This window comes from Eubalaena glacialis, chromosome 19, assembly GCF_028564815.1.
Source record: "Eubalaena glacialis isolate mEubGla1 chromosome 19, mEubGla1.1.hap2.+ XY, whole genome shotgun sequence".
NCBI lineage: Eukaryota > Metazoa > Chordata > Mammalia > Artiodactyla > Balaenidae > Eubalaena > Eubalaena glacialis.
The window spans coordinates 61,940,131-61,963,985 of record NC_083734.1 but is presented as its reverse complement, the minus strand read 5'-3'; the positions used below and the strand labels follow the sequence as shown (position 1 = coordinate 61,963,985).

At 51.2% G+C, this 23,855-nt stretch overlaps 2 protein-coding genes across 5 annotated transcripts in view; one reads left to right on the top strand and one right to left on the bottom strand.

The window, feature by feature from the left end:
- The window catches only part of ARSG (arylsulfatase G), a 116,241-nt gene extending 99,796 nt beyond the window's left edge, over positions 1 to 16,445 (top strand). For both annotated transcript variants that reach the window (XM_061175294.1, XM_061175295.1), the window contains exons 10-12: positions 1,908 to 2,028; positions 7,789 to 7,879; positions 15,500 to 16,445. In XM_061175294.1, coding sequence (XP_061031277.1) covers positions 1,908 to 2,028; positions 7,789 to 7,879; positions 15,500 to 15,774 — 487 coding nt within the window. In that variant the 3' untranslated portion in view covers positions 15,775 to 16,445. The remainder of the gene's footprint in view (positions 1 to 1,907; positions 2,029 to 7,788; positions 7,880 to 15,499) is intronic.
- A 130-nt stretch (positions 16,446 to 16,575) lies between these two features.
- Positions 16,576 to 23,855, bottom strand: part of WIPI1 (WD repeat domain, phosphoinositide interacting 1) — a 30,626-nt gene continuing 23,346 nt past the window's right edge. For 2 of the 3 annotated variants that reach the window (XM_061174660.1, XM_061174662.1), the window contains exons 9-13: positions 21,850 to 22,014; positions 20,944 to 21,051; positions 20,207 to 20,325; positions 19,681 to 19,781; positions 16,576 to 16,979 (exon numbers count right to left, since the gene is read on the bottom strand). In XM_061174660.1, the coding sequence (XP_061030643.1) occupies positions 16,932 to 16,979; positions 19,681 to 19,781; positions 20,207 to 20,325; positions 20,944 to 21,051; positions 21,850 to 22,014 (541 nt within the window). In that variant the 3' untranslated portion in view covers positions 16,576 to 16,931. Of the gene's footprint in view, positions 16,980 to 17,279; positions 19,413 to 19,680; positions 19,782 to 20,206; positions 20,326 to 20,943; positions 21,052 to 21,849; positions 22,015 to 23,855 lie in introns of those variants that run through there. The other variant, XM_061174661.1, reaches the window with a different exon arrangement.

Below are 23,855 nucleotides of genomic sequence, written 5' to 3'. Positions count from 1 at the left end.
CGCAAGGGCTTACTGCGTACTTCTTGCACTTGCATGTGCGTGGGGTGCCAGCTCCTGGAGCGTGCATCGCAAGAGATAAGCCACCGGCTCTGTGGACTGTGGAAGCCAGAGGCAGACCAGAGACGCTCTGTACCGTAGTCGAGGGAGAGATCCTGCTTGGGGCTGTAGACAGAGCCCTGGAGCAGAGGAGAAGGGGAGGTGGGCACGTGGCAGGTCCCTTCCGCAGCCCATCTTGGGGGGCAAGCCTCCGCTCCCCGGACCCTGGGCTGGGGAAGCAGCAGGTGGGGCCTGGAGGCCTCCCCATGAGCCCAGCCTCAGGTGGACCCTCTTTCCTGGGATGTCCAGCCTCGCGCGGGCCTGGCCCTCTGGCTCCGTCGAGTTCCACCGACTCTCCGTTAGCCTGGCCCTCAGATAAACAGCTCTGTTCTTGCCGAAGAGTCTTTGTCTGACCTGAGCACAGCAGGCTGGAGGGAGATGCGCCCTAGAGTAGAGGGAAATGGTACCACGTGACTTCAAAGAAAATCAAATTCACAAAATCCACCAACGTGTTCACAGTGGCTGCCTTCGGGTGAGGGGCTGTGTGTGTGCTGCTCCTTCATATTTCTGGATGTTATCCTTTTTCCCACCCTGAACACTGACTATTTTGTAACAGGTATAAAAGAGCTAAATGAAAGCGGATGGAATGTGTCACACATGACGGCATTCTAGACAAAGGCTAGCTATTTGCGACACGGAGACCCAGGGTGGGAAAAATGAAGTAAATGTTCTCTTGCAGACACCTGTCACACACTGTTCCCTCTCAGCGGGTGGCAGTGGCCTAGGTGGTGACAGGTAGAGCCCCTTGGTTCTATTTTTTTTTTTTTAACTTTTATGTATTTATTTTTAAATTAATTTTTATTGGAGTATAGTTGATTTATAATGTGTTAGTTTCAGGTGTACAGCAAAGTGAATCAATTATACATATACATATATCCACTCCTTTTTAGATTTTTTTCGCATTCAGGTCACCACAGAGCATGGAGTAGAGTTCCCTGTGCTATACAGCAGGTTCTCATTAGTCATCTATTTTATACATAGTAGTGTGTATGTGTCAGTCCCAATCTCCCAGTTCATCCCACCACCCCCCTTCCCCCCTTGGTAACCATAAGTTTGTTCTCTACATCTGTGTCTTTATTTCTGCTTTGCCGATAAGTTCATCTGTACCATTTTTCTAGATTCCACATGTAAGCAATATTATATGATATTTGTTTTTCTCTTTCTGACTTACTTCACTCTGTATGACAGTCTCTAGGTCCATCCATGTCTCTGCAAATGGCACTATTTCATTCCTGTTTATTAGAGCCCCCTAGTTCTTAGGTAGGTCTGCAGGGGTGTCCCTGTGAGTGATTATAACACAGACATCCAGTGAGCACTCTGAGTGCCAGGCCCTCTACGTGCATTACCTGTGTCTTTCATCCACACTGCCACCCAGTGAGGCAGGTACTATTATTATCATGCCCATTTTATTTTTATTTTTTTGGCCACACTGCGAGGCTTGCTGGATCTTAGCTCCCTGACCAGGGATTGAACCCGTGCCCCCTGCAGTGGAAGTGCAGAGTCCTAACCACTGAACCGCCAGGGAAGTCCCCTATCATGCCCATTTTAGAGAACAGAAAACTGAGGGCTAGAGAGATAGATGGCCGAGCTGAGATTTGAGCCCAGGCAACACCTGGCTGCAGAGCCTGGGTGCTGCTCCTGTAGGAAATCCAGGTGGGGCCTGAAGGCAGGACAGGTAGGCAGAGGGGGCGGGCTGTATGGGAGGCTGCCGGGGCTTGGTCTGGGCTGGTCTGGGCGGCTCTTGACCCCAGAACGGCCAGGGAGAGAGCCTGGGGACAGCTGGGACCAACACTGTCTTGATCTTCCTGCAGCGTGCTGGACATCTTCCCCACCGTGGTGGCCCTGGCTGGCGCCAGCCTGCCCCGAGGCCGACACTTTGACGGTCTGGATGCCTCGGAGGTGCTGTTCGGCAGGGCGCAGGCTGGGCACAGGGTAAGTGGAGGTGGTACGTGTCCCACCTGGGCTTCTCCAGAGGCGGGCCTCCTGCCCCTCATCGGGGTCTGGCTGCCTCTGCGCAAACAGAACCATCGTCAGAAGATGCCTGCAAGTGGCCACTGGAGATGCAGTTTGTCAGCCGCCGAGGGGTGATTCCTTTGGGATGAACGTGTCCTTCCGCTCCCGCCTTCTTCCCGAGTCAATCCAGTTCATCAGAGCAGATTTCTGTGCGGCAGTTTTGGTGTAGGGTGGGCGTCCATTGGGGCTTATTCCCTATACCGAATGACTTTTTTCCCCCCACCATCATTTAATTTTCTGACATGCCCTAGGCACGCGTCACATTTTTGTTGGATGGGGTGCATGACCTGTGTCTGTGAGTTGTGTATCGTGGGGTTCCCCCGCCAGAACGGAAGCTTCCCAAGGTCAGGGAGCTCACCATGGAATTCTCAGAACACCTAACACAGGGTCTGGCGTCCGGCCAGCGTGCAATGAACGAGTACTGGATGAATAAACAAATGAACGAAAGATGCCCTGGGTGGCAGGGCCGGTCCTGGAGGGCTCAGCACACACACGGCCCTCCAGCCCCCAGGGTCCCCTCTTCGGGGTGCTCTGAAGCCCTCGGTGGCAGCGACAGCCAGGAAGTGTCAGGCCGGATGACCTTTCCCTGTCTTTCTGTGTGTTTTACTTTTGCCAAAAGGAAGAGGAAGTGGGAGGAGGGAAGGAGGCCGGCGGAACCCGGAGCTCTTCTGGAAGGCCCCGTGAGCCCGGCTCCTCAGTTAGGGACCCACACATCAAAGGGTTTATTTCTGGCTTTACTGCGGGTCACATGGAAGTGAGTCAAATGTCCTGGGGCAGTTCCTGAGGCTGCCCTTCCCCACGGCCGGCACACTGGTCCTGAGCGGGCACCAGGGCTTCTCCACGATGCTCGGAGTGGCCCCTGGAGCAGGATGGCTCCTCCCGGCCTATCTGACCCCCTGGAGCTGCAGACCCTTCCAGGCCGAGCCCTGCTCCCGCAGGACAGCCAAGCAGGAAGGTGGCTTCCGCCTCTGGCTGGGAGTTCGCAGTATGTGACCCTGGGGGGTTATCGACGACGTCAGCGGCGAGATGCTCCCGCGTGTTTATGACCACGGCCGCGCACAGAATGATCGGGGTCACCAGGAAGCGCTTCAAGGACTGTGGGCTCCTTGACGTTGTCCGTCCACGGGGGGAGGCCAGCTCCCGGGCGCGGAACTTCCGCTTCCAGACGGCAGAGAGCTCGCCGTCTTCCTCAAGCCGCCGCCTTCCGCGGACCCACGGAGGCCCCACTCGGGGCTTCGCGGCTGCTGGTCTGGGCCCCCAGGGGACTGGGCCCAGGGACCGGCAGGAGAGCCAGATACGAGCCGCAACACCGGCTGGGGTTTTCGTGGGGACGTGTGATGTGTGTGGGATACCCCGTGGCCCGGGAGGGGACAGCTGCCACTCGCCGCTCGCCCAGAGCTCTGGTGGCACCTTCCAGGGTAGAGGCACGTGGGCACTGGCACCTGTGGGCCTGGCCCAGCCTCCCAGAAGACTGGACTCCTGCAGCGTTAGTCCAGACACCTTAGAGGTCAACGTAGGTCGCCGCTGGCCCCGGATTCAGCCGCTACGGAGACTGGAGTACGTTGTCTCGAGTCTGCTGGTGGAGGGCCAGGAGGGAAAAATATATGAGTGACTGTAGAAATATACATACCTATGCACACATATACACGTGGGTACACACACACGAGCACACATTCGCGTGCTTTTTGTCTTTGGTTTTTGGTTTTTGGTGCAGCATGCAGGATCTTAGTTCCCCGACCAGGGATCAAACCTGGTGCCCCCAGAGTTGAAGCGTGGAGTCTTAATCACGGACCGCCAGGGAAGTCCCTTGTTTTTGTTTTGGTATTCAGTAATCATTTATTGAGTAACTATCACGTGCAAGGCACTGTATCATTCTGGGACATCCAACTGTGTATAACAGCCTTAAAGGTTAGACTTAAACATTGCCACCTGTTTGGAACATTCCTTAATACTCAAATTAGAATATATTGATTAGTTCCCACAGCATACACATATATATTTTAATAAACACAGCTGTGTTCACCCTTAGGTATATGCTGGGCTTACAAGATTTGACTATGGGTTGGTTTAGAAAACCATTCCAGTTTCAAGAAGCTCAAAGTAACTCCTAGACCGTCATCTCAAAACAATATGCAAAAAGTCTCAGCGGTTGGGTTCTTCCCTATTTTGCAAACGAGTAACGGAAAGTCGAAGAGCTGAAGGAACCTAGGGCCACGTAAGCCCTGGCACCCTCCCCAGGTCCTGCGCTGAGAGGTTTACAAGCAAATGCTGGGCTGTAGGTCCTCCTGCTGAGTGGTCTCACCACCCACTTCATGGACAGCTAGGGTCGCTGATGCCATGCTGGGTATTCCTGCACCTGAAGACCCTACTGCTTCTGATCTGGAGGGGTCTGTGTCCAGGCAACGAGGGCAACCACAAAGGGGGAGAGGGGAGCGGGCAGGAGAGGGTGCACAGCCTGGGGACAGGCATCCCACTCTAGGCTCGCCTGCTTCCCAGATGGAATCTGGAGGTTGCAGCATCACTGCTGGTCAAGTCCTACCTCAGCCCCAGGTTGCCATGACCAAGTCCAGAAACTGTCAGCCGAGGGAAGGCTTCTTAATGGCTCTGCATCTGTCCTGTCACGACCAGTCTGGGGCTGTGTGGTCATACAAGGCTTGGTCCATCCCTGGAGACCATACATTGTAGAAACGGAAGTCGGGTCTTGGTCTCTGCACCGCTGATCACTTCTCTTAGGGATAAGGGAGGCCCCCTAGTGGCTAAAGATGCTGTCCGGAGCGGCTGGCACGAGGCTGACGGCTTTTGGAGACCTGGGTCTGTGCACCCCGACCTGAAGGGGTGGGAGACCCCTCCTTCTGGGGAGGCTACCCAGGCACCAGCCTCCAGAGAGGTAAGGAGATGCTCCCTGCTTGAAAAAACAAAACAAAAGAAAACAAAGCAAACTGGTAAGAAAGGCAACCAAGAAGATGCAACATGTTTGCAGAAGATAAAGTTATCTTTGAAATTCGGACCGGGTGTCCTCTGGAGAGGAAACGTCTTCAGCTGTGATTCATGTGTAAATTTGCCAGCCTCCTTCCTATGTTGATATAAACAAGAACGCCATAATCAGTCTGCTCAGAGGGGAAAAGAAGGGCATATACGAGTTCTCCAAAATCCATCCGCCCTCCTGAGAGCAAGCCATTGTGCTTGCTCTTGGATTCTGGAAGTGGCGCCTGGTAACACCAAATGAATATCCTGCACATGACAGCCCCCGCTTATGGAATTTCTGTTTCTGTTACTGAGCCATAATGTCAATGGCTCGAACCCGCGGGCCTGGACTCCCATCTCCTGGATGTCTGAGTACATCCTAGATCTGTTGACAATAGATTTCCCAAGTCCCCCACTTCCTGCCCTCTCCAGAAGGAAACAAAACAGCCTCCTGTGGTGAGAGGCTTGGCTTCCTTCAGGGTTGGAAGAAGTGAGGGTTTTGAGTTACGACTTCTCTTCCTGTTTGGAAGGAGCCTGCTGTCATCACGCCGGCTGGGGACCTGGCAGGCCCTGTCACGAGAGCACGGAAGCAGCAGGTGTGGGAGGAGCCCCACCCTCGCTGGCATCCTTTCAGAGCCGGGAAACTTGGGGGGACAGCTGTTTACCGCTCCAACAGATGTTTCTCATTTTTTTTTTTTTTTTTAGTTCCATGGAAACTTTGAATCACGTAAGCGCCTTTCCAGTGATATATATCGGTCATGATTCATACCAAGGCGGTCTCACGTTTCCAGCCCAAAGCCACCAACTTACCAAGGATGCTGGTCATTTATTTTCTACCAAACCTTGTCCTTGGGAACCCTGAACTAGGTGTTTCCATTCTGGAGGGTGATTCTTTTTATTTTATTTTTTTGGGGGGGCCACGCCACTTGGCTTGCAGGATCTTAGTTCCCTGACCAGCGATCGAACCCGTGCCCCCTGCAGTGGAAGCGTGGAGTTGGAAGGTGATTCCTTCATTGATGACTTGGTTGGTCTGAGTGCGGTAGGACGGAGTCAAAGGTGATCTGTGTTTGGAGGGAAGGCCGTGCCCAGTTCTGGAGAAATCACACGGAGACGCCCTCACGTGAGAGTTAGAGAGTCGACTGGATGCTGAAGAAGCCGTTTTTCAAAGAGATCCAAGGATCACCACCGATCTGTGTCAGGCTCCCTGGGAATATTTCTAAAACATGCAGATCCCAGGCCCCGTCTTGACCCTGAGGGGTGGGGCTCAGGCGGGGGCTGGCCTCCTGGGTGGGTGACCCCTGCTGTCACAGAGGGATCCGCACTTAGAAGGACCCTGTGTTTGCTTTAAAGCACATGTGCTGTGGCCACCTTGAAATTCTTAATTTGTGTGTGTGTGTGTGTGGGGGGGTAGTAATTAAAAGAAAATAGCTTTTTAAGAAATTTATTTTGGGGGCTTCCCTGGTGGCGCAGTGGTTGAGAATCTGCCTGCCAATGCAGGGGACACGGGTTCGAGCCCTGGTCTGGGAAGATCCCACATGCCGCGGAGCAACTAGGCCCGTGAGCCACAATTGCTGAGCCTGCGCGTCTGGAGCCTGTGCTCCGCAACAAGAGAAGCCGCGATAGTGAGAGGCCCGTGCACCGCGATGAAGAGTGGCCCCCACTTGCCGCAGCTAGAGAAAGCCCTCGCACAGAAACGAAGACCCAACACAGCCAAAAATAAATAAATAAATAAAATTAAAAAAAAAAATTTATTTTGAGACATCCCTGGTGACGCAGTGGTTAAGAATCCGCCTACCAAGGCAGGGGACACGGGTTCGAGCCCTGGTCCGGGAAGATCCCACATGCCGCGGAGCAGCTAAGCCCGTGCGCCGCAACTACTGAGCCTGCGCTCTAGAGCCCGCGAGCCACAACTACTGAGCCCACGTGCCACAACTACTGAAACCCACGTGCCTAGAGCCCGTGCTCCACAACAAGAGAAGCCACCGCAATGAGAAGCCCGCGCACTGCAACGAAGAGTAGCTCCTACTTGCCGCAACTAGAGAAAGCCCACGTGCAGCAACGAAGACCCAACGCAGCCAAAAATAAATAAATAAATGAATAAAAATTTAAAAAGAAAAGGAAATTTGTTTTGCTGAAGGATAGTTGATGTACAATGTTGGGTTAATTTCTGCTGCACAGCAAAGTGATTCGGTTATACACATATATACATTCTTTTTCGTATTCTTTTCCATTATGGTTTGTCACAGGATATTTAGTATAATTCCTTGTGCTATACAGTTGAAATTCTTAATTTTTGGACAAGGTTTCTCTCATTCTCATCTTGCACTGGACCCTGCAGATGACATGGCTAGTACTGGGCCTAGGAATCCAAGCAGAGCTGTAACCCACTCCGATTAATTGACTAGCAAAAGAGCTCTTTCACACAGGCTCCCGGGAGTTGGATGGTGTAGACCACAGGCCTGTGTCTGTCAGTGTTTGGGGCTGGGCTGGGTGTCAGAGGGTGGGTTTGGCAGGTGATGGGGAACAGGGACCATGACAAAGAAAGTAATGCTGAGACTTCCCTGGCGGTCCAGTGGTTAAGATTCTGCGCTTCCAATGGAACTAAGATCCCGCATGCCGCGCAGTGCGGCCAAAAAAAAGAAAAAAGAAAGCAATGCTTTCCAGGGAGCCTCTATCATGGTTTTCTTATTTGTAAGCCCTGCCCCCTTTTCCCAGGTGCTGTTTCACCCCAACAGTGGGGCAGCCGGAGAGGACGGAGCCCTTCAGACTGTCCGCCTGGAGCGGTACAAGGCCTTCTTCGTCACCGGTGAGTTACTGAGGGGCCCTGTCCCACCCGGACTCTCGCTCAGGCCTCCAGGATGATGTGGGCTGCCCCCTTTCAGGGTGCTCTCAGCATCTCCGATGGTGCCGCCCCAAACCCGGGCCCAGGAGGAGGGCTCAACACGCAAGGGCCCTGCCCAGGCCCTCTGCACCTACAGGTACGCTAATAAGGCCTTTCTGCTGTTCGCCTAGATCTCCAGCCAGCTCAGAGCTGGTCCAGCACATCCACAATGTCCACTTTTTCACGTGAAAAACATTTCATCCCACGGTTATGCTTTCAATGCCAGTCTGGCTGAACATTCAGTGGGAGCTTAGAGATATTTTGAAGCAAGAGACTGTTTCAGAAAATAGATGTTAGAGGTCTATTTAGCAAACCCAAGTCTCTCTCCTTCTTGGCTCACCCTGTGACCGTCTTAAACGTATATTTTAGAAAGGTGATAGCAGATCAGCATGGTTCTCAAAGTCTTGCAATGGCTTTTTGCTTCCAACTGAATTCGGACTCCCTCCACCCTGGGTCCCTGTACTTTCCTAGTCTTAGTTCTCCAAGAGCGACGGTCCTTTTCCTTGGCCTCCAGATTAAAATCCCTCTCGGCTTTTAAGGCCACCTGGATTGTAGAACTCCTTCTCGTCCTCCCAGCTGGGTAGGATATGGAGAACTCCGGTATTTACCACATTCTGCCATATATGCCAGTTATTTAAGTACATCTTTTATTTCTTCTAGTAGCTTTAAGCTCTCTAAACTCAGCCTCTGTAAGCTCTTTAATCGTTGTTGTCTTGACATGCTTGGTACAGAATCTTGCATCTGGTAGGAACCCTAACACTTTTTTTTAATGAATGAAAAACAAGCTCCCCCCAACGCCCCACACCCCCCCAAAAAAAACCCTCACCCAAATCTGGGATCTGATGTGGATTCCAATTTGATTCAGTTATTTATTTTTTTTAACTCAATTTCTTTTTTTTAAATGAATTTATTTATTTATTTATTTAATTTATTTATTTTCGGCTGCGTTGGGTCTTCGTTTCTGCGCACAGGCTTTCTCTAGTTGCGGCGAGCGGGGGCTACTCTTCGTTGCCGTGCGCGGGCTTCTCATAGGGGTGGCTTCTCTTGTTACGGAGCACGGGCTCTAAACACACGGGCTTCAGTAGTTGTGGCTCTCGGTCTCTAGAGCGCAGGTTCAGTAGTTGCGGCGCACGGGCTTAGTTGCTCCGCGGCATGTGGGATCTTCCCAGACCAGGGCCCGAACCTGTGTCCCCTGCGTTGGCAGGCGGATTCTTAACCACTGTGCCACCAGGGAAGTCCTGATTCACTTATTTAAGGTTAGAGCTTTCCAAAGAATTATATAATAAAGAAGAAAAATTTATTTGCCCTGAGGGTGAGTAAGTGACCCCAAAGAAGATGTGGCATAAAAACCAAACAAGTTCTTTGAGTTCATCACTTGAAGGATATTAAAAATGCCACAAGAATCTTCGACTTTCCAAGACCTAAAGTGCAAACCAGTGAGATGTTTGTTATTCTTTCAGATGGAAAGTGTCTAGATTACAGCCCTTACATTACTCTAAGAGGTATGGTCTCTCCAGGCTGAGTTAATTTCAGAAGTCATAACCCAGCCAGAAAGCCCTTGTCTTCACAGTGCTGGGATCATAAACACTACTATGAAGTAATAGGACTGTTTGAAATGATCACAGTCAGACAGGAATTATGATACCCAGGGGAGGTCTGTTCTTCTGAGGCATCACCAAACTCCCAGGAAAGTTAGCAAGGGAAGAATGGAAATCTCAACAGATGGGAGGCGAATAGGATGAAATAGGCTGAAGCCCGGATGTGCTCTGATTCCTCCTTTCCCCCACCCCCGTCCCTGAAAATCCGCGTGCTAATTACATAAAACTGCTTTGGGATAAGTGAGGTGAACTGACATGTACTCCATTAGATCAGAGAAAGATGTGTGTGTCCCTCTATGACGAGGGTGTGATTTTGGGGGTCGTGAACTAGGAGCAGCTTTAAAAGGCAGCTCGTCTGTTTTGGTGTGTGGCCTGGAATTAAGTGATCTTATTGTTTTTTCCTTTTTCAAAAGAGTAATTGAGGGAAACTTTACACACAGTGAAAGCCACAGACCTAAAGGGCACGATTTGATGAGTTATTATAAATGTATATACTTGCATAAGGACCCTCTTAATGCTGTGAATTACATCGATTGGTTTTCAAATGTTAGGTCAACTTTACATTCCTGGATAAATTCAGTTGTGATGTAGTCTTCTTTTTATATATTGATGGATTTGATTTGCCGAGATTTTGTCTATAATTTTCCTTTCCTGCAATGTCTGTGTCGGGGTTAGGTATCAGGGTTTTGCTAACCTTGGGAAATTAGTTGGGAAGTGTTCCTTTCTCTGTTTTCTGGAAGGGGCTATAGGAGATTGGTATTATTTCTTTCATGTCTGATTGAATTCATCTGTGAAACTCTTTGGACCTGGAGGTTTCTTGATGGAAAAGTTCTTGGTTATCAATTTAATTTCTTTAATAGGTATAGGGCTATTCCGATTTTTAACTTCTTCTTGTATCAGCTTTGGTGAGTTGTTAAAATAATTTGTCCATTTCATCTGAGTTGTCAAATTTACTGGCCTAAAATTGTTCATAATATTCCCTCATTATCCTTTTAATTAATCTTTAATGAAGCAACTTTTAGCTCTGTTAATTTCCTTTATCGTTTTCTATGTCATGATTCCTGCTTTTATTTCCATTCCTTCTTTACTTACTTTACTCTCCTTATTCTAGTTTACTAAAGAGGACATTTATATAATTAATTTTAAACCTTTCTCATGTTCAAATATAAGGGTTTATAGCTACAGTTTTCCCTTTAAGCATTGCTTTGTCTGTATCTCCCAAATTCTATGTTTTACTTTCATTATCTAGTTGGAAATATTTTCTAGTATCTTGTCTAATTTCTTCCTTGACTCATAGGTCATTTAGAAAGCTGTTGCTTAATTTCCAAATTTTGGGGGCCTTTTTTAGTTCTCTTATCTTTGTCATTTCTAATTTAATTTTATTGTGATCAGAAAACATACTCTGGAAGTTTTCAATCTTTTGAAACTTACTGAGACTTATTTTATGGCCTTGCAGATGGTCTGTCTTGGTGAACATACCATGTGGAAGTGAAGCAAATGTGTATTCTGCAGTTCTTGTGTATAATGTTCCATAAATTTCAATCAGGTGGAGGTGTTGATAGTTGTTTAGATCATCTATATCCCTCCCGGCTTTTTGTCTAGCTGTTCTATCAATTATTGAGAGAAGTGTTTTAAAAATCTCCATTTAGGATGTAGATTGTCTATATTTCCCTTTAGTTTTGTCTTCCTTAAAAACTGACTCTTGATCCTTGTGAAATATCCCTCGTTATCTTGGTACTCCATATCGTGAAGTATGTTTTGTCTAATGTTAACATAGCCACTCCAGTTTCCTGTGCTTACTGTTTGTGTGATATATCTATTTTGTTCCTTTCAACTCAACTGCCTTTGTACTTAAAATGAGTCTCTGTAGGCAGGAAAGAAAGGAATCTTGCTTTTTCACCCAGTTTGATAAGGCTCTGCTTTTTAACTGGAGAGTTTTGACCATTTGCTTTTCTCTATATAAGATCATTTCATCAACAAATAGAGGTGGTTTTACTTTTTCCTCCCCAGTCTGGATGCCTTTTGTTTCTGATTCTTGCCTAATTTCTCTGGCTAGAACCTCCAGTACAATGTTGAATAAAAGTGGTGAAAGTGGACATTCATGTCTTGTTCTTGATCTTAGGGAGAAAGCTTTCAGTCTTTCCTCACTAAGTATGATGTTAGCTCTGGGTTTCTCACAGATAAATTTTATCAGGTTGAGAAAGTTCCTTTTTATTCCTAGTTTCTTGAGTGTTTATATCATGACAGAGTGTGGGATTTTGTCAAATGCTTTTTCTGCATCTATTGAGATGATCATTTTTTTGTCTTTTGTTCTATGAATATACATTGCTTTACACTGACCGATTTTCATATGTTGAACCAACCTTGCATCCGTGGGATAAATCCCACTTGGACATGGTGTATAATCCTTTTTATATGCTGCTGAAATCGGTTTGCTAGTATTTACCGAGGTTTTTTTGTATCTCTATTGTCTGCAAGCCAGGGAAGAGAACCCTTGCCAGAAACCAAATTTTAAAGAACCTTGATCTTGGACTTCTAGCCTCCAGAACTGTGAGACGATAAATTTCTATTATTTAAGCCACCCAGTCTATGGTATTTTGTTATGGCAGCCTAGGCTGACTAAAATAGCATTTTAAGGCTTCTCCATGTCTTTTCATGGCTTGAGCTTATTTGTTTTCAATGCTGAATAATATTCTATTGCCTGGACGTACCACAGTTTATTTATCCATTCACCCACTGAAGAAAATCTTGCTTGCTTCCAAGTTTTCACAATTATGAGTAAACCGTTTTGACAATTATGCTGGAAACATCCACGTGGGGGTCTTTTTGCGGACATAAACTCATCTGAGTAAATAACAAGAAGTGTGACTGCTAGATCGTACAGTTAGAGTGTATTTATTTTGTAAGAAACCACCCAGGTGTCTTGCAAAGTCGTGGCACTGTTTCGCATCCCCCCCAGCAGTGAACGACAGTTCCTGCTGCCCCACAGCCTCACCAGCATTTGGTGTTGCCACTGTTTTTCATTTTGGCCACTCTAATAGGTGTGTCGTGGGGTCTTGTTATTCAGTTTGCAACCACTGATGACGTACAGTGTTGAGCACCCTTCCATATGCTTGTCTGCTAACTGTGTGTCTTTGGTGAGGTGTCGTTCAGGTTCTCATTCTCATCATCCTGATTGTTGAGATTTAAGAGTCCTTTGTGTATTTTGGATAACAGCCCTTTATCAGATATGCCTTGTGAAAAAATGTTCTTCTAGTCTGTGGCTTGACTTCTTGTTCTCTTGACAGGGTCTTTCTCAGGGTCTCTGAGCTTCCTTGATCTGCGGTTTGGTGTCTGACATGAATTTGGAGGAAATCTCAGTCATTATAGTTGCATAGATTTCTTCTGTTCCTTTCACTCATTCTTCTCTTTCTAGGGTTCCCATTACACTTTTTGTAGTTTCCTCACAGTTCTTGGATATTCTGCTCTGCGTTTTGCAGATTTTTTTCCCTCTTTGCTTTTCAACTTTGGAAGCTTCTTTTGAGATACCCTCAAGCTCAGAGATTCTGTCCTCAGCCATGGAATCTACGAACGAGCCCATCAAAGGCATTCTTATTCTTATTTCTGTTACAGTGTTTTTGATCACTGGCGTTTATTTTTTCCCTTTTTCTTAGGATTTTCATCTAAAAGATGACTCCCACCCCCATGGGGTTTTTAACTCTTAGACTCATTCACACTGAGCCTCCCGCCATTTGTTAATCACAGTTCGGGTTTCCCTACCAGGGCACTGGTTCCCAGAGGTGCCTGCTTGTGGGTTTCTACTCTGGTATGTTGTGATTCTCTGTGTTCACCTGTCTGTCTCCAGTTTGGGGGGCAGAGGTTTGCCCTGTGACCTCACTTCTCTGATGGATCTAAGAAGAGTCACTGACTTTTTAGTTTCGTTCAGCTTTTTACTTGTTAGGATGGAGGGCTGACTTCCAAAGCTCCACATGCTGGACCAGCAACTAGAAGTGTCCTATTGAGTAGTTTTTAAAAACTGGACATTGTGTGTGATGCATTGTAGAGACTCTGACTTTCAGTCTGAGGAGTGTTGACTTTGGTTCTCACGGGCAGTTAATTACTGCCTAATCCCCTTAAACTTGAGGAGGCTTGATTTTATGCTTTGTCAGAACTGGGCTCTGTTGGATTTTATCCTTAATCTTAGGTAAACGCCTTCATTCCGGGATACAGTCTTTACTCCTAGCATGAACCTTTTGGGACTTCAATGGAAAATATGAAGTGTTTATCAAGCCTTTCTAACTTAACAGAATTCACACTCTAAATTCTACCTTCCCTGCACTGGGTAGCACAGAAATGCGTGCTGGGCTCTTCAGACTTGTAGCTGTTGCTAGAATCTGTGCATGCCCAGCTCAGGGGTCAGCCAAGGTTTTGAAGGGAGTTTATTTGCAGATCTTAAGCCTTCCCCTCTCCGGCTCTCTCCTTCCCAGGATTTTGCCCACCAATTTTCATCCGTGGTGGCAGCTCTGAACTCTGTCCCCTGACACCTCATGCCAAAGAGACCGCAGCCCCCTCCTGGGGCTTTAGCTGCTCCACGCTGCTCTGACTGGGTGGGTAGGGGGGTGTCCCCAGGGGGAAACACTTAGACACAGACCCTGCCCCGTGCGGCCTCCTGCTTTCAAAAATCAAATTCCTTTCTGCCTGCATGGATGATTTTCTGGTGCCTTCAATTGGTTGGTTTTTTTCCGTATGTTGCCTAGAACTTAAAATTGTCATCTATGGGAGGATGAGTTTTATGTGAGCTACTCCACTATTCCCTTAAGTGGAAGCCTTTCATTTTTATAAGAGGAGTCAGTCCCCACCTTCGCTTGACTGATTGCCAGAGCTCACGTCACCTCTGTTTACTGGCAAAGAAGAAGAGCCAACTTCAACTCCAAACACTAGGCAACGACTCTTACTCTCTGTTGGACAAACTGAAATCCATCCCAGGAGGAGAAGCATCACCAGAGGCCTTCCTAAAGGCGGCGTGGTCTACCCATTCTTCCCTCTCAGTGTTTCACATTTTACGTTTCTGTTCGGATTGGCCCAGAGTGAAAGCTGCGTCCTCCCGTGGTGTGACTGTGGCTCCTTCGTGGAGATTTGCTTTCACTGAGTTGCACTTGGGCTTCAGGCTCTCAGCTTGTAGCAGGGGGTGGGATAGAAAGTTGTCAGCTGGACCGTCCTCATCACACAGCTGTGCTTTTCGTAAGGATGCTGTCGAGCGTTCCATCCCACAGGGTCCCCTGTAGGAGGGGCCGGTGGAAAAAATTCTCTCACCCCTCAGGGCTCTGCTTCCCCCTGGGCGGCTGGTGAATGTCTACCTTGTTCACGTTTCCCTGCTAAGGGGACCAGAGGCAAAGGAAGTGTTCAGGATTGCCTGTGTGTCCCAGGGCTGTCCTCTGCCTGAATTCCTTTTGTTGATATAATTATATTGTATTAATTCGTGTCAGAAGCTTTAACTACTTTTTGTACGGAAAAGGGGGGGGGGAAGTCATCTGAATCATTAACAGCCAAGGAGGCTGCCATCGCCCCAAACGTTTTCGTCACCTGTCTTCGGGGACCACCGTAATAGCCAGATTCTAACTCAGACAAGAAGCTGAACCGCAGCCCGAAGGGAAACGACTTCCCTGGCCTCCCTGCCTAATTTGCCAAATTGAGTGTCCTGTGGACTCAAGAAATCAATTTTCAAAAGACACATCACATTTACTCCCAGAGGGTAGAGGGGAAAGATACTTGAGTCAGTGTCTTAGCGGCTCTGAGGCAAGTCCCAGGAGAAGGTCCAGCTCGTTCTGGATGATGGAGCATCACGGATGCTCGAGGCAGTTGCTCTGGCAGGGAGAGCGGTCGCTGGAACACTGGAGTCCTGGTGTGTTTGCACTCGCTTGTAATCTGGCGCTGGGCTTGACGGGGTCTCTGTTGTCACCCGCTCCAGGTGGGGCCAGAGCCTGCGATGGCAGCGTCGGGCCCGAGTGGCACCACGAGCCCCCCCTCATCTTTAACCTGGACGGTGATGTGGCAGAAGCCGCGCCTCTGGAACGGGGTAGTGCCGAGTACCAGAGGGTGCTGCCCGAGGTCAGAGCGGCTCTCTCGGGGGTCCTTGAAGACATTGCCGGCGACAGCATCTCCCGGGCGGATTACAGTCAGGACCCTTCCGTGGCTCCCTGCTGTAATCCCCACCAAACCGCTTGCCGCTGCCAGGCCGCGTGACGGAAATACCGGGAAGCGAGACGGGCGGGTTCGCATCCCGACTGCGGTTTTGCCCACTTCGCAGTGATGTGTGCTTTAAAAATAAGGCTCAGAAGTTTGTTTTGAAGCCACCACTCCGTGTCCCCCCCCACCCCGTCCCTTCTGCGTGCCAGCTTGAGGGCATGCCGAGCCCGAGCTGTAAGAAAAGGCACCTGGGCTTTGGAGTCAGGAGTCAGACCAGGTCCAAGCCCCAGCTTTTGAACTTGGGCAATTATTTAACCTAACCCGCAGGCTGATCTTGAGGATGAAACAGGTGATACGTGAAAGCGCCTGCCTGGCACGTGACGTGACACCGAGCAGGCACTCGATACGTTTTGGTTGCCGTTTTTTTTTAACACGCGCCCAGTTTTGCCGGTCATTTGAACAGAGGCGCATCCCGGCTGGCATCTAGAGCAGCACCTCCCACTCTGACCAGGTGGGCTGGGGGGCCTGAGGGGCTCTGTGTCTGGGAAGCTCCCCAGGGGGATGCTGTGAGCAGCACGAGGGGTGCAGACCTGACAAGGTGAGAACTGCTTCCAGGTCACGAGCAGCAGGGCCCACAGAGGTCCGCGGCCCTACCCACCTGCCACCACCCCGTGCGACAGGTCAAACGGCTGTATTTTAAAGATTTTAGGGGTGCTTCCTGCTTTCTGAAACCACAAAGAAGTAAAGTTTTAAAGCCTCAAAAGTGCATTGCCATGGTTTTATTATCCGTGTCCTAAATGGGACTGAAAGGTCGTAAATGATTTATTCCAATCACTGCAAAAACCTTTTGCCTGGCTAAAATAGCCTCTCTATGTCATATACAAGAAATACCGTTCAGAGAGATTCTCCTGTAAGTACATTTTTATGCAGCATATGCTTTCGAAAGGATGCTCTTTGTAATATAAAATTAGGGTTATAGACCAAGATGGTTCGTCCGCGTGGACGCTTTGGCTGGGACACACTTTCAACAACGGCAGGATGTGGGTTCGCAGCAGCTCCCGCACCCACCGGCCACCGGGGCTGAGAAGAGCCTGCTGGGCAGCAAGCCGCGTCCCGGGTTCCTGACCCCCCATCCTGCTCACACAACCGCACACCTTGCATCCACCTTCGTGGTCGTCTCCAAACCCGCCTGGCAGGGGCGGCCCTGCTGCTCATCAGGACTGCTTCGTTTTGCCCTTCTGATCGCCGCGGCACAAGATTATCTACCGAAATCAAAACAGAACGGCCTTACTCTTTCCGGGAAGGGGCTGGCGGGCAGGCTGCACCGCCAGCAGACCTGTGCCCATGCGGGGTCGGCGGGGGCAGGCTGGGCCTGGCAGAGCTTTCCCGCCTGTCTGTCCACAGGCCAACCCTCGCGTATGGTCACGGAAGAGTCACCCGTCTTCTTTAGGTGTAGACGAGGTGGCACAGTTTCAGAAAATACTTTTTGTAAAAATATATGTGTGTATTGATATGTATATGGGTTGCTTTTTTTTTTTTTTTTTTTTTTTTTTTTTAAGGCCCATCTTACTTGTAAACACAGACTGCTAAATCACCATGAAAATGTCAGTAAATACCCTTGGTCCCAAGAGTAAGACGAATGTCAGAATATATGCAGACTTGTCAAGGTTGGCTTGTTACTGAAACCAAAGCTACTCCCTTCCTGAATACAGCATCTTTCTAAGGGACCAGAAATGATCAATTCTGTTTTCTCTCATTGTGCTTGGAGCAAAGTAAATCCCGAGGAGATGAGAGGGATCATACCCAGGTTAGCGTCAGTATATTTGAAAAAGAAGACCAGCAGTGATGACCCAGCGAGCCTCTCAGGAGATTATCCGAGCAAACCTAGGCTCGTGTCCGGGAGAAGCTGAGACCCCAAGATCCGTCAGGATCCCGGAAGGTGTTAAGGAATGTGGGTAGAGATGAGGATTCTGGACAGATGTTTGCAACAGGCATGACAGTTCAGAACTGAGGCAGAGAGAGGAAGTTGTTTAGCATCTCCAGCGGACTCTTACTGCCATTGAGGACATGACTAATATGGTCCCTCTTGCGAGAACATCCCGGGGGCACTCAGGCCCCTGATCCTTGTGCGCTGAGATGCAGAAGCCCACCCGCTACCCCATCGCTCTGCCTGCAGGCATGAGGGCAGGGCTGGGGTCTGATGGTCTCCGAGACCCCTACCACCGGCTCTGCACACGGGGGCTGCTCCGAAATTGCTAGGGCCTAGCGACCGTTCTGGGGAAGCTCGTTCAGTGATCGACACTCTCAATGGCAGGAAGCCTTCCTTCTACATAAAAATCGACGCAGTTTAAACCGACTTCCACTCATTTGGTCCTTACGAGGGAGACAGGACGAATGGCTTGTACCACGCTTCCTGGCACCGAATAAGCAAACAGGCCTTTCATTTTAGTGCTAGTTCTTAAGCGTCTCCAATTTTTTTTTTTTTTCTTAACTCCAAATGATCTGCATGGTGTACGTATTATCTGCTACAGGTTTTCTTTGGCAAGGGATCACCTTCTGAATGCCGATAGCCAAATTCTGTAAATACAAGAGGTTTCGAGGTCTACTCTGATTACAGTTAAGTATCTAACAATCTAATAATCTTTTATAGCAGTCACAGACTTTTACCAAAATTGCTGATTCCATTAGATTCCACATGTATACCCACTGCATCTGACCGGCTCTGGTTCCCGGAAGATACAACTTCACATAAATGACCACCAACTTTTGGGGGGGGGACAGAAAAGCCCCGCTATAGCGAGTAGGGGCAAGAGAACCCAAAAGCAAAACAACTGGTCTCTTGGGAGGTCTACTGGGAGACGTTTTTAAATGTATAATTAGTATTTTTAAGAATGACTGCTTTCCACCCCTAAAATGTAAACTTTACTGGTTGGCACTGTATTTGACAACCTATTAAAAGCCAGAAATGCCAATCTTAAGCTGCAACCCACAGAGCCCTTTGGGAAGTCAGGAACACGGCCCTGCAGTCCTGCACGAAGGGGCCCACAGCAGCTTTTGTTTTTCTTTTACTAGACTTACTAGATTGTCCTATGGATCTCTGCAAGAGAGAAGCCAGACCCGCACTCCATCCTTTGGCAAATGGAATCCAACTGACCCAAAATCATGACCAAGAGAAAACACTGCAGCCCAAGACCTATGCCCAATGGCTACTTCTCTCTGCTTCCAGGAGGGACAGTCAGCTGACTCTCCAAGCCTTGGCCTAAACACTGCTTCCATCTTGAAACGACTTCAAGTGGACCGTCTGGGCTGTTTTCCGACTGAAGCTCATAAGAGGGGTCCCTATGTTGCTCTGAACGGAAGCTTGAAGAATCAGAACCAGGGGGACAAGCTTCTCTTCACCCCAGGATGCTGAGAGGAGGCACGCCCAGCGCCCAGCTAAGCCTGGGCCCTCGCTGCCAGGAGGGCTGAAGCAGGATGCTGGGGAGCCCGGCTAGAGTTGCCCGGGGGGCTTCCCACCGCCGCTCCGCTCTCCGAGTGGCTGTTAACTAACAGGGGTCAGTCCCGCCAGAGCCGGAGGAGGGCGAGGGCCCAGCCCTGTCAGAGCATCGCCTTCAGCATCACAAGAGCAGCAATATTCTGCTCAGAGCGTCTCAGGAACCGCAGGAAACCAAGAGCTCAGACGGACAAGTTTCTCCCTGTGAGCAGCAAAGAGAGTGCTAAAGAAGCAAAGTCAAGGCGTCCGGGCCTCTGAATGCGGGGAGGCCGCCAAGGCTCCCTGGGCGAGTACGTGGTTATCCTAACGCTGTCGGGGGGGCTAGTCTGGGGGGTCTGAGGCTTCCCGGGTGTTAGGGGAGGATTAGTTGTTACAGACGAGACAACAGGGAAAGCACTCCGCCCCGCGCACAGGTGAGGCTTCTGTCTAAGCACACGGACTGGGCGCCCTTAAGGGTTCCCGATGCTCACAGGCGGGAACTCATTCTCATCATCAAGACACACTGGTCCCGTCGCAAACTCGTGTTCGGGGATGACCTCTCCTCGGAGCGCCCCGCCATCCTCAGAATAACCTGGAAACCAACAGTGAGACGTGAGAGAAGCCACGGGGTCTGTTCTTAGGCCGCGACCCCGGGGCCGGGCCTCAGCAAAGCGAGCATCCGGGGACCCACGGGACAGACTGTGCTTCCGACGAGTCCGAATCCTCACCGTTTACGGCCCGAAGCCCCTGGGCGGCTGGTCTCCTCCACCCGCCCGCCCCCGGCTCCTCCAACTTTCCACCTGATTACAAACCGTCCAGGAGGCAAAGGGTTCCCACTACTTGTTGGGGAGGCCACCACTGGGGGCTCTGCCGGCCCTGTTCTGGGACCCGCGTTTAAGGCTATGCCCACGGCCTCATCTGGAGGAGACACGTGGTTCAGGGGGAGCGCTCCGTCCACAGGCAGTGGTGACGGGAGAAGAGGGTCGTTGTCACACAGGTCCCCCCGTGCCCACTCACCTGGCACCGTGGAGGCTGCAGATGGGCTTGGTCTGGCTACAGTTGCTGCATAAGACTGAGGTAATGAAGGTCTGAGGTCATTTTCTTTATTCTCGTCGGCAGTTCCTGAGCCAAGCAAGCTAATTGCAGCGATGAAGGGGGGGAAGGAAGAGACAAAGAGGTCACCTCACGCCCAGGACACTTCCAACAGGCAGAGCACCCGGAAGCCCGTGCTGGGCCCCTGGAGTTCAGGGCATACACCTGTCAGTTCCCTGCCAGGTCAGCGTGGACCAGCGTGACCTTCACCTGCCAATCACGGGATTTCTCATCTCTGGCGTTTAGTAAACCGAGATCGGTCCTGTGCTCCTCCTGGCACGCACAGGCAAGGGCACCTGGGAGTCCCAGGTGAGGGGGCAGTGGCAGCTCGGGGCATCCTGTCCGCAGCAGGAGGTCGCCCTGCCCTTGGCCGCAGAGGTCAGGAGAATGTCTCAATTCAGTTTGGTACACGGCTCTGAGCGCCTGTTATGTCTGAGGGACCCCAGGAGGAGGAGGGCCCAGCAGGGAGATCCCATTTTGCATGCTATTGAGCCCCACGTGAGCCCAGCACCGAGCAGGGCCCCCTCTGGCTCTGCCCCTGGGCCCACCCCTGAAGGAGGAAGGGAAGCGAGAGCCCTGAGGCTGGTCGCTCTTCTGGGCTGAGGGGCGCACAACACAGCCGGCTCTTGAAAGGCCGGCTTTCTGAAAACTGGGCTCTTCACCTGTGGGTCTTGATTAAGACGCAGTCTCCTCCATCCTGAGGGTCCAAGTTGTAGATGTAAAGGTGTCCACTGGATGATGCCACCAGGAGCCTCGGCAGCTTCTGGATCCTAAGGGCCAAGAAGACATGTGCTGGGATGACAACGTACATGGCGGCAGACCCGCTTCCAGGGATGAAGCCTCCCCCCTCCCCACCCCCCCGGGAGCATCACCAGCGTCTTGTCCCGACATCCACGAACCCGCAGCCCGCTGACCCCAGAGTCTGGGTTTCTGGTGATTTCCTTGCGTTGTGTCCTAGTGATCTAGCTTGAGGATGACTTCTTGTCTTTGACCATAATTGTGTGGGTGAGACAAAAGGATATGCATACACCCTGCTGCTCTGTGAGGTTCCCCTGCCAACAAAAGCGTCCGCCTACCTGCCTTATGTGTGTCTCTGCCTTTAACAGCAGAAGGAAGGACGCAGGTGCAAAACTGGCCCCATCTTTGCTGGCTAGTTTTACAAAATTTTTCAAATGTTCGGCTTTAATAAACACTTTTTAATGTCTTAGATAAAATACCTGTTGACCCCATAGGTATCTGGACCTAGACTTTGGAACTAGAGCCTTTTTACATAATTCCGTAAAAATGGGAACTGTCTTCAAGACAGTGTCACTGGAACGAGAAGGTTAAAATTCCCATGCCAGCTTCCAGCTCAGCTTCTCAGCCCCCGGAGAAAGGGTCCCACCGGACGGGAAAACAGCTGGCCGGCCACGGGATGTGCCGTGGGTCCTGACCTTGCGTGCCCTTCTTGGCTCCCTTCTCTTGCCTTTCTTTTAAACCTGTGTGTGTGTCTGGGGCAAGTAAACCTGTGCTTTGGGGAAGCAAATCTGTAATGGTTTGTGCCTGATGAGGGGTGGCGCTGCACGTACGTAGAGAGGGTGCAGATGTTCCTGTGCCCAGAGAAGCCCAGGCGCCCGGTGGCAAAGGCCCTGTCCTGGTTCATCATGTCGGACACCTGGGTGGGGAGGTAGTTGGTCGCAGCCATGAACATCTTTCCCACGTAGCTGGTCCAGGTCGAGGGCTCCTCTGGTTGGCTGGGGAGCAAGGCACAGGCGAGGGTGAGGCCGAGCCGCCCCCTGGCAGCCGTCCAACATCCCCGGCCGATGCTGGGAGCCGCGCTCACCGCAGCGGGAAGGGACTGTGCCCTGGCATGACGTTCCGCCCACCTGAACGCTCGGGACGTGCCATTCCGGCCGTACCCAGAGGGCGTCAAGGGCTCGTGTGTTCTTTGGAAGAGCCATTGCCCGGCCGTTAAGAGGTTCCCAGTGCGACGGCCTTCCTGCATTAAGCAAGCTGAATCTGATGATCAGTCTGATTTCTAGGTCCCTGGAAGGGGGCTGGGCAGAGAGTGAGCTGGAATCAGTCCCTGGACTCTGTAACCTAAGCCCAGGCCTGTTCTGGGCTCACGGAAGAAAAGAACAGGCCGATCTCAGTGTCAAGGCCTCCCAGCCAGACTGCGTGGGAAGCAAACCTCCGGGCAAGATGCTTGGACAGGTGTTTGGTTACAGCCCTCGAGCCACCCGGGTGGGTGCTGGCAATGCACAAAGGTGGGGGGAATTCAGAGGGACCCGGTGTGCCCCCTGCAGTCCCCGCACCGCATCCCGGGATCTCTGGCAGACAAGGGGGACGGCTCTGTGGTGAGACGCGGGTGGGCAGGGTGGACACTCGCCTCTGCGCCGAGCTGCCCGGCGAGGACCAGGGTGGCCGCATGCGCCCCAGGCACCCCGGCCGAGAGGCCGCTTGTCCGGGGGACGCATCCTGGCGAGGGACACGGCCCGCAGCTCCGAAGCCCTGGGGCTTGTTCCTCCCTGTCGCCACCTGGACAAGCCTCCCTGGGCCTCGAGGTTCTCGTCTGGGGGCGACGGGCGCTTCCAGGCTCCCGCCGTCCCCCTAACCTCCTGAGCGTTGTGGGACACACCTGCGCGGCTCGCCCTGGCGCGCTGCGCTGAGGGTGGGGAGTCACCGGGAGGTACCGACCACACCCAGGTCCTGCATCCGAGGCGAGGCGCAGCACAGATGTAGAAGGGAGGAGACGTGAGCGCCCCAGGACAGGGCCCAGGTCGGGCGACTCCAAGACCGCAGAGGAGGGAGGGGTGGAGGGCGCTCCTTCCCCCCTCACATCCCGCCATCCTCACTGGGGATGACGGGGACCATCAGGGTCCCCTGCCCGTGACAACTAAAGCGGCAGCGCAGCGTGGGGCTGGCGCACGGCGAGTGCTCTCTCATAAGAGGGCGTCTCTGGGGCTGGCGGGACTGAAGAGGCTTGGGGGGTGGTCGCCGGGCTGGGCCCCGAGGCAGGTCTGTCTCCGAGCGGGGTGGGGGCAGCAGGAGAAGGGCCCATCAGATGCTCCGGACACGCATCCGAGAGTCAGGGCCACGCTGGGCCGGCCCAGGGGGCAGAGGCAGGGAGGCCTCAGCTCAGGCAAGGTGCGGCGAGAAAAGCCTCATATCATACGGCACTTCTTGTTCTCTTCCTGACTCACTTCGCTTAGTCTGACAGTCTATAGGAATCTAAACTGCGACCCAGATGAACTCATCTACAACACAGAAACAGATTCACAGACACAGAGAAGAGGCTGGTGGTTGCCGAGGGGGAGGGGGTGGGCGAGGGATGGGGTGGGAGGGTGGGATGAGCAGAGGCAAACTCTTGTGTACAGGACGGAGAAGCAGCAAGGCCCCACTGTAGAGCACAGGGGACTGCATTCCACACCCTGGGATAAACCAGAAGGGCAAAGAATATGAGAAAGAACGTGTGTGTGTGTGTGTGTGTGTGTGTGTGTGTGTGTGTGTAACTGAATCACTGTGCTGTACAGCAGACATTAACACAGCATGGTAAATCAGCTCTACTTTGGGACTTCCCTGATGGTCCAGTGGT